The sequence below is a fragment of the Corylus avellana genome, chromosome ca2 (genome assembly GCF_901000735.1).
Source record: "Corylus avellana chromosome ca2, CavTom2PMs-1.0".
Taxonomy (NCBI): domain Eukaryota; kingdom Viridiplantae; phylum Streptophyta; class Magnoliopsida; order Fagales; family Betulaceae; genus Corylus; species Corylus avellana.
Window position 1 is genome coordinate 8,990,525 of NC_081542.1, and position 10,431 is coordinate 9,000,955.

The 10,431-nt window shown below is 35.6% G+C and overlaps 1 protein-coding gene across 1 annotated transcript; it reads right to left on the bottom strand.

Moving 5' to 3' along the window:
* Positions 1-207: 207 nt before the first annotated feature.
* Positions 208-5,744, bottom strand: LOC132169017 (pectinesterase-like). The gene is made up of 3 exons (XM_059580106.1): positions 5,453-5,744; positions 4,427-5,193; positions 208-378 (listed from the first exon to the last, which is right to left on the bottom strand). Exons 1-3 carry the CDS (start codon positions 5,742-5,744, stop codon positions 208-210), a joined length of 1,230 nt encoding a protein of 409 aa, XP_059436089.1.
* Positions 5,745-10,431: the final 4,687 nt, after the last annotated feature.

A 10,431-nucleotide genomic window follows, 5' to 3' on the forward strand; every position in this document is an offset into this window, starting at 1 on the left:
ACCCTGAGAAATACGGAAAAGGCCGATGTCGAACTTTTCTATGGCGTCCGGACAACTCCCAACAACACTGCTCTCATACTCGTACCCACAATTTGTCAGCATGTCCTTCACAACTGGATCGCTTGCCTGCCCGAGCAAAATCTCCACTTGCCCGTAAGTTTCATTTGTCTTGGTCTCCACGACCTGCAACATGATGCGGGCAAGGCCTTACGCGTCCGTGCTGGCGCTGCCCGGCGCCGACCTTAAAGTCGACGTGCAAAAGACAGGGTTGTCGGTCTTCATGCATGTATCGTCGACCAAATCTGCACGCACCAATATTCCTGAGGATTGGCTGAAAACCAAGAGCACAAAAGCCACAGCCAATGGAAGGGATTTCATCTTCACGATTTTGATGAAAATATAGTTTTAAATTTCTTTATATGCCTAGGCTACACCACTCTATATATAGCCTTAGAATCTTAGACCACTCCAAGAAAATCAAACCATGGACTCAAGAGGTGTATATTTTGTTCGGAGGAATTTAATGAGTTGGATTTGGCATTAAATATATCAAATATTCTTATGTAAATATAATATGGGTCCATTAAATGGCAAATATATATATATATATATATATATATATAGATTTTAGAATATGTCGACTTATTCCAAAATTGGTATCCGTTTCTTACCCCCTTTTAAATAAGAGAATGTTTTTTTGCATTCTCCCCACCATCTCCTTCCTTTATTTTTTTTTTTTAATTTTTATTTTTTGAAAAAATCAAAATGATGGAGTGAAAATGATGGGGGAGATGTCCCTAAGAAGTAGCTCAATCGGGTGGGACTACGCCTAATAAAGCGAAGGTTACTAGTTCGAATCATTCTCTCCCTCTTGTGCAGATATGTAAAAAAAAAAAAAAATGGTGGGGGAGATAGTGGGTAAAATGAATTGAAGCATTCCTCTTTTAAATATTCAGATCGTCTCTCTATATATAAATTATCAATATTATAATTTTATTCAATATTAATCTAAAAAGGTTAACTGACACACTCAAATATCCTTTGAATTGATTATTGTTAAATAATATTAAAAGAAAAACCGCTACTCCAGAGTTTAATGCCTGCATTTGATGATACAGGAAACTTGCTTTCATGCATGTTCATTTTGGAAGGATTAGAATCTTCTAGAGTCATCGGGATGAATCCAGAGTGGAGTTCTTCAAATAATATTAATTAGCTATTAATTGTAGGTAATGGTTCATGGTTTTCCATTTCTTAGTTTTATTTAGGAGAGATAAAAGCAACAAAAAAGGAATGGAAATTCTAATACGTACTTTAGGATGCTTTTTATTGGAAAATATAATAATTATGACTGGTCGCCCATCATTTACGTTGGAGACTTGGAGTAACGTGTGGAATGTTCCTCTCCAATTTCAGCATTCCATTTAAGTTGGTCCATTACTCTTATTAGCCAGTTGTTTACATAGGCCGCGAAATGAGGATTGAGATCCTCTCCAATTATTTAAAATTGAAGAATCTCATGTTTCGTGCCCTTTATTTTAAATTCAATGGTTTGTAAAATCTCAGTAAAACAAAAGCCAACTTAAAATCTAAATTTAATGTCTAGGTTATACAAAAACAACTGGTATTTTATAAACTATTGGATTTAAAATGAAGGGTCACAATTTCATAACATGAGAATCTATAATTTTGAGTAATTGGAGGAGATCTCAATCCGCAGAATGATTATTCATTACAAAAATGGAAAGAATGTGAAATGGAATATATAGTATCGAAATGGTCATTCTCATGGCCAATAAAAGAATGACTATTCCTTAAATTGGAAATTGGAATAGTTATTCAAGTGTTAGAGTATAGATAAATATTAGGAGTATTAACTCTTAGTTCAACATACTCTCTTTTACCACCAACAGAGAGACAAAGAAAAAGAGAAAGATTCCAAAGTTATTGGAAATCGTCCCTAAACTTTCACCCAACATTGGCAAAAGGATTTTAGGAAATCAAAAGTTTGTAATTTTTCCTCAGATTAGTGATCGAGTATCGTTGGGTTTGTTGTGGGATATTGATTATAGTGGTAAAATATTGAACTTTTTGATAATTGGTTTCTTTGTATGATTTTTAATAAGTTTGAGCATTCTATCTGTTTGATGAAATGTCGAATTGGGCATGACAAGTGGAATTTGTATGCGCGCGTATATGTAGTCTTGGGCTTAAGTTTTGGCATCTATCATGGCCACTCATATTTTCTAATATAATTTTACTTAGAATTTACAAATCGTTGAAGTTTATTTCTTTCCTATTTGTCTGCAAATGCTGTTAGGATAATTCATTCATGACAATCCTCATGTTAGTATGAGGTGTTGTACTTACTGATATGTTGTACATTATCACTTTTGGTTTCACTTACTTGATTTCGGTTGCACAGATGGAGGCTAGTCTTGCTGAAGAGCTTTACTCAGAAAGTTTGAAGTTATCTTCTGGTTTGAATCCTAAAAGATTTATGAAATAATATTTTTCAGGGAAAATCAGATATCCTAGTTTAACATATACTATAATACAACATAAGAAACTTTATTCAACTATCTACATCCTTATTACATCTAACTTCTATATTAGAGTTGGAGTTAGTTTTGACTTTGGAGTTGAAGTTTAATGACTGCCATATAGACTTCTGCATTGATAAACTTGATCTTCAATACACCCCTTCAAATTCAATGGTAAAGAACAAACGTTGAGAAGAATGATGAATCATGGTCTCAAATAAAGAAGAGAGAATCACACTTAAGTGGGCATGCGCAGTTGTGCTCCATGTTAGAGTTTTAAGAGAGAGAGAGAGGCTGCTTTTGGGACGCTAGTCCTTTAGCGAGCATAGCTTGAAGTGGAACATCGATTGCTATGATGGTAACTTGAACTTCGTGTTCATTTGATCTACTTTTTTTTTTTTGTTCTTACAATTGCCTGAGGAGAATTCTCATCCATACTATCTCATATTCTTATTAGGTATTTGAATTGAGCCTTCGAGTCCATCAAGCATAATGTCTTGTGGATTTTTGCTAACCTTTTCTATTGCAAGTGCAACTTCGATTCAAATTTCAGGTAAATGCTCTTTTTTTTTTTTTTTTTTTAATCCTTCTATTCTTCTTGACATTGGTCGCTGAGGGAACTTATGACACGAAAGGAATAACTATCTTGGTTTTGGTAGCTCACCATAGAAGTACAAATTTTAAATGTACTTAGATCCAATTGTTTAGATTGAAAAGTTTTTCAGGTCCTTTCATTTTCTGTCTTAGATTTCTTGCTTTTTTTTCTTTTTTTTTTTTCCTTAAATCCACTAGCGTTAGATTGATTCTTCAAAAATGTAGGAAAAAGAATTATATATTTTTTGACTTTTTTTTTTTTTTTTTTTTCATCTTCTGTAACAGATAAAATAACTCCAGATGGAATTTTTAAACAATCCTTGGGTTGCCAGACCCCATCGCTCTTTGCTCGGGAGAGTTTTTGTCTTTTCGTGAAAGACTCAATTACTGAAGTCTCTTTTCTTCTCTTCAGCTTCTTCCTCAAAAAGCGGAAGCAGAAATTTAATTTTAACTGACTAGTGAAAACAAGAGCACATGTAAAGAGTCATGGAGAGAAGAAAAGGGTGCAAAATCAAATTTAATGCCCATGTGATGTATGGTAGTGCTAGTGTATACATGTTTTCTCAATTGGCAAATCTGTTCAGAATCTCTCATTTCCATTCTCATATCACATGACTACTTTTTCTCTCAACCTTATTTCATTGCTTTCTCCTACATTCCTTACCTAAATTCTACATTGCACAAATGATATATAATATCATGGAATCCTTGCTTTCTCCTTTATTCTTTGATCTTTGTGGCAATTTTATGCCACTCAGTAATTTACTAGCTAGTAAAAATGAAAATGAAATTTTGATTGGTTAGAATGTGGTATACTTGAAATTCCTATATTATAATGTACTAGTAATTGCAAGTTGGAATGCTCAATAGGTGTAGTGGTGGATGAATTTTTTTTTTTTTCTTATGGAAAATAAACAAACTAATTGCTTGTGCTGCCTGCTTAAACTAGTTTTCTTAATAAACAAGAAAAGTTTCAGTTCTGTTTTAGGTGGATGCTCGAGAACTGTACCTAGGACTTGTTACTGTGCAGAGTGGATGCAATTAACAACCAGAGTAGTAAAGTGGATGAATCATGCATCTTACTTTTTGGGACAATCACATGGTTTTTTCTTACGACATAGAATCATATAACTAGCGTTAATATGTTGTATCATATCTTGCATATAATTGCAGATATTCGTTGGTTGTATTAAATATGTTTAGAAACTGTGAACATTGCAACAAACTACTGAAAGTTTGGACCAGTGCTATTAAATTGAGAACATTATGAAAATGCTGGAAATTAGTACCATCACTAGATTAGTCTTTTTTGCGAGATCCTGGCTTGCAAGACTGGTAATAAATAGTGGCATTTCGATCAAATCAGGTTCATATGGAACTTCTGTAGATGGAATCCATGCATCACCACTGATAAATGCTCGCACGGTAAACGGAATAGCCTCCATAGGGCTAGAAATAACCCTGTAACCTTGCCAATTGACTCTATCATTTGTGTCTGCACCAGGCCCTCGATTGTTGTACTCCTCATAATATATTGTGTTTGATCTTGTTGAATTGCCTTTCCATTCCAACCAGCCTTGTACTTCAATAAGAACATCAAGGAAGCTCTCCATAATTACTGTCCTTGAGTAGTCTTTCCATGGCCGACCTAAGTATGTTTTGACTGGATATGTTGAAGCAAGGAGATCAGGCGCTGCAGTTAATGTGCAGTTGTGAATTACAAACCCACCAATGCCAAAAGCACTTTCTCTTCCTTCAGCTGTTATAGTGTTCGACTGCCCAGGAAATGGCTTGCGGGCAAGGATTTTACAATTTTGAAATACGACTCTTGCATCTCCAAATATGAAATCTATAGTACCGTAGATTTCACATTCTCTGAAAAACTGGATGTCTTTTTTGGCATAAAGCGTGTCTTGAAGTCCAATGAACCTGCATCTGTAATAGGCTGAGTAGTTGGATGCACTTAGTAATGCTACTGCTTGCTCGTTTTTGTTTTCTGCTCCAGCCGTATTTTCGAAACTTATAAATTTTGCAACAAAACCATTAGCATGTATCCCTAATAATAAAAATAAAATATAAAGAATCTTTTGTAAGTAAACTCTGATTGAACAATGTTCAGACATCAAAATTAATTGTTCATTTTGTACCTTAAATTTGATGAATAAGCATCATTCTCTAAAATTGATATTCTTATGCAAACATGTGGCATGTGGTGTGTATACTAATTTATCTTATGCCATATGATTTCTATTATCCATAACAGTTTTTTTCTTTCATGTATGCTATTATGTCATTTGGGAATATATTCAACTTACCTACTGTTGCTGTGCCGTATGTTGAGTTTACTTCACTAGAGCTCTTTCTCTTTCTCCACGTAATTAGCGTGCTATCCATTCCATCACCAATTAATGTCAAGTTTGTCTTCTTTGCACCAATAATGATGTTCTCGTTATAGGTTCCGGCTCTAATCTTTATGCGGTATCGACGGAAACTGCAGTTGGGAGCAGCAAATATGGCATCGGTTATTGTGGTGAAATCCCCCGATCCATCTTGTGCTACAACCATATCAAACTCTGGCATTTTGTCACCATGGGCTGCCCACATCATGATTGCAACTAAGATACCGAGAGCAATCATCTTTTGTAGAGCACGTGACGTAGCGGAAGACGTCTTCGTAGAAGAGAAATATTTGTAGAGAACAATTCAATTGATTAGTTTTACAAAATAAACTAGCCTATTTATAGAAGAGAAAATACTTGTAGAAAAAGTAAACCTAATCCTAATAAGGAAAGGAAAATAATTAAAGCAAATTTAATCCTATTAAAGAAAAAAAATAAAGTATTAATAAAATAAAATAAAATCCTAATAATTTTTCTATATTTTCTTTAATTTTGTTTTTGCCATCTTCTGAGTTATTTCCCATGTAGCATGATAAGAACAACAATCATATACAAAGGCAATGCAAGGAAACTTAATTTGTGGACTAGAACTGTTAGGATTATATATAGAAGTAGTGATATTACAAAATTATAATTCAATTTTCAATGGATCTTCAAAATAATAATTGTACTTCCAACCGTTAATAGTGTTTAGTGTTAGAGAATGGGACTCGCTGATGAGGTCACCACTATCGACAAAAAAAAAAAAAAAAAATTAAAAAAGATAAATTAAAAAGGACATGCCATTGACCCAACATCAAAAAAAAAATAAAAAAATTAATAATAAAAAAATAAAAAAATAAAATAAAATTGGGGCAATGCTATTAACCCTACATATATAACAAAAAAAAGTGATTTATCAAAAATCCATCTCCGATAATATGTCATTGTTTCTTTTATATTAATTATTGGTGAATTTTTTATTTTTATTTTAAAAATTTAAGCTATTAATAAATTATATAAAAAAAAAAAAATCACATGAAAAATGACTTTTATACCCTTATAAATGTTATAGAATTTCAAATTTACCCAACATTTCAAATTAAAATTATTTTGAAAAAATTAAAGTAATTAGCAGCGACCCAATGTCGTCGCTAATGTGCCATCATCAGCGGCGACTCCGGCAGTCGGCGCTAATGAGGCGTCAAATAGCGGACTATGGGGTCTCCGTCGTAAGTAGTTGTCCGGACGCTATCCGAAAGTTTGATATGGATATGTTCCGCATTGCTCAAGGGAATATGGAGGACGTAGCCGATGGTGCAAAGTCTTGCGAAGAGCTCTTCAGTTATGCAGACATCGGATATGTTCCCGGAAAAACCTTTTGCCAGCCACGGCCATCGCCGTTAACGGATAGGAATCATTCTTGTTCATGCCCTTGCCTGAATTGCCCAAGACATTATAGCTACCTTTAGTTCGATTTTTTTTTTTTTTTTAACAACTTTCAAGGATTAAGAGAACATCTTCTATTTATTACTTGAAATGGAAAGGGGACCATATTGATTTTATTATTCTCCCGCCAACTTATTATCCATGATTGCGTACGTGAATAAAATATGAAAAATATGAAAAATAGTAAATCAATTTGTTGCGAAAATGCTAGCTAGGTCTGAAAAAAATTACATAAACGACATTTCTTATGGAATAAGTCATAGCCATGAAATCCAATGCACTTCGGTGATTTTAGGTGCAGGGTTTGAAACAAAGATTAGAAAATTAGACAAATTAAGAGCTATATATATATATAAAACATATTTTTCGCATATGAATTATAAAATTCAACGTCGATAATGTTGAGAATAATCTTACTCACACCGGTCCATCAGAAGACTCATGGGCCTCAACTTCAGAACCGGCCCATGAAAGACCGTGGATTCCAAATCAAGAGAGCAAGACTTGCTTACTCCGTGTGAAGGAAGCCCAAGCAAGGTTATTCCTGGGACAGGCTAATCTAGGGAAGGAACGACAACTGGCTCCCGGAAATGGATGCTTCTCGGGACTCGAATCTATCCTCACCAGTTAAGATATGTATGGAAGGTGCCAAAGATATCTATGGAAGGATAGAGCAGGGTCGCAATCCCTAGATTTCTGAGATTTGATCTTATTCCAAGCGGAATTGGGATGGAAATTAGAATCCAGAATCTTATTAGGATTCTAAGTCCAAATCAAGCTCCAAGATTTTTAGTCCAAGTTGAAGTAGAATATCGACTCTTGACTCAGCCTATAAAGTCCGCGCTGGCGCTACCTGGCGCCGACCTTAAAGTCGACGTGCAAAAGACAGGGTTGTCGGTCTTCATGCATGCGTAGTCCACCAAATCTGCAATCACCAATGTTATTGCTGAGGATTGGCTGAAAACCAAGAGCACAAAAGCCACGTACGGCCAATGGAAAGGATCGACTTCAATTATTTTAGATTTTGGAATCTGCCCACTTATTCCAAAATTGGTATCGGTTTCTTACCCCATTTAAATATACAGATCGTCTCTCTCTCTCTCTCTCTCTCTCTCTATTATATATATATATATATATAAAAATTATAATTTTATTCAATATTAATCTAAAAAGGTTAACGTGGCACACTCAAATTAATATCCTTTGAATTGATCATTGTTAAATAATATATATATTAAAAGAAAAACCGCTACTCCAGAGTTTAATGCCCCGTATTTGATGATACAGGAAACTTGCTTTCATGCATGTTCGTTTAGAATCTTCTAGAGTTATCAGGATGACTCTAGACTCTAGAGTGGATCGGAGGATCTTCAAATATTATATATTAGCTATTAATTGTAGTTAATATATGGTTCATGATTTTCCATTTCTTAGTTTTATTTAAATAGGAGACAGAAAAGCAACAAAAAGGGAATGGAAATTCTAACTATGTACTTTAGGATGCTTTTTATTGGAAAATATAATAATAATGACTGGTCGCCCATTATTTAAGTTGGAGTAACGTGTGGAATGTTCCTCCCAAATTTAAGTTGGTCCATTACTCTTATTAGCCAGTTGTAATGAAATGAGATTATTCGTTACATAAAATGAAAGAATGTGAAATCTAATAGCATGCATGAAATTGAGTAATGTTATAAGTCTTTTTAGAGTCCTCCTAAAGTCATTCCAAATGTTGATTTTTTTTTTTGAGGAATGTATTCAGAAACCTTTATTAAAGCTCATCTGAGCATAAAATCAGGAGGTCGAACTAAGTTCCTCCCTTCTTACAATACCACAAATACTGTGTGGAATAGAATCCCATCTAACAATATCCGTGACATGGGTCCTAGCCATTACAGCTAGAGCATGCGAAGCCTCATTAGCTGATCTGTTGACGTGGATGAAGCTCGAAGAGGCTAACATTCTGATACCTTATTTAATATCTTCTATGAGGTGCCCATATATGCTATTACACTGAGAAACCGAATTAACTACTTGCACTACTTGCAGTGAATCACCTTCGAACACTACATTCTGGAAATTCTCCTCCTGACATAGAATAATGGCATGGAGGGCAGCAATTGCTTCAGCTACCACTGGTTCTGCATTAATACACTGGTGTTTACTAACAGCTACTATGAATTTTTCCCTCCCATCCCTTGCAATGATGCCCAGGCCAATAATCTTGTTAGAAAGGTCCACCGTAGTGTCCCAGTTGATTTTTACTGTGTTAATGGAAGGTGGCTTCCATTTCGCTACCTCTACCACAAAAGTGTTAACTTCCTGGTGACTAGTGGAAACATTAAGCCTTCGAAAATCCTCATGCCCAACCTTTGCCTCTTTCAAAACTTGGTTGGGATGTTGGAACGAACCTCCGTGCACTATCGTGTTCCTACGCATCCATATTTTCCTCGCAATAACAGAGAACAATTCAACCTCCCTCTTTTCACATCGTTTGATGACTTCCAAGAAAAGCTGGCTAAACGTCCCGCCACTTATTTTGCACTTCTGCAATTTTATAATGTTGCCTCCCCACACATCATTCGCAGACGGGCATTCCCAAATGATATGCATCACTGTTTCATTTTCCTTCAGACATATCGGGCAAATTTGGTCATCACACACACCTCTGCGAAAGAGATTATCCTTAGTAGGAAGGAGATTGTGGCAAGCTCTCTAAATATGCATCTTGACTGCTGGGGGAACCATCAGACTCCAACATATCTTCCATACCTCATCTTCCTTTTCCTTTACCGAGCTGCTCAGTAGTTGGCTCTCCTTCATTTCCGGCCCCAGGTGATATGCACTCTTAACAGAGAATTCTCCATTCTTTGTGCACCGCCAGATCAACTTATCTTGAGGAAGAAAATGAATTATTGGTATATTAAGGATGGTTGAGACTTCCGTGCTGAAAAAGTGGTTCTCCACTATGGACTTCTGCCAGGATTTCGAATCTTGATCTATAAGGTCACATACCTGCAAATTTTCCAGCATATGATTCTTCATTGATTGAACCCTGAAGGTCGTTGGAGTAGGCAACCAGCAGTCCCCCCAAACGCTTATATCCTTCCCATCCCCCACCCTCCATATAGAACCTCTTAGTAAAATCTCCTTCGAAGAGAGAAGACTTCTCCACCCTAAAGAGGGCCGCGTTCCCAACTTTGCATCAAAAACCTTTGTTTGTGGGAAATATTTAGCTTTCATTATTCGCGCCACCAATGAGTTAGGATTTAGCATTATTCGCCACAGTTGTTTCGCCAAAAGTGCTTGATTAAACATTGTCAAATCTCTAAACCCCATGCCCCCCCTTCACTTTCGAGACCCCTATTTTCTCCCAACTTATCCAATGAATCTTGGAAGTGTTGTCCTTGTGTCCCCACCAAAATCTTTGCATAAGACTATTTAACTCTTTGCACAATGATATGGGA

Coding starts and splice junctions, on each gene's coding strand:
- LOC132169017 (XM_059580106.1), bottom strand. CDS start 5,744: ATGATGTGGGCAGCCCATGGTGACAAAATGCCAGAGTTTGATATGGTT. Junction 5,194..5,452: donor ATACGGCACAGCAACAGTAG/GTAAGTTGAATA, acceptor TTTTATTATTAG/GGATACATGCTAATGGTTTT. Junction 379..4,426: donor AAAAGACTAATCTAGTGATG/GTACTAATTTCC, acceptor AAAATCGTGAAG/ATGAAATCCCTTCCATTGGC.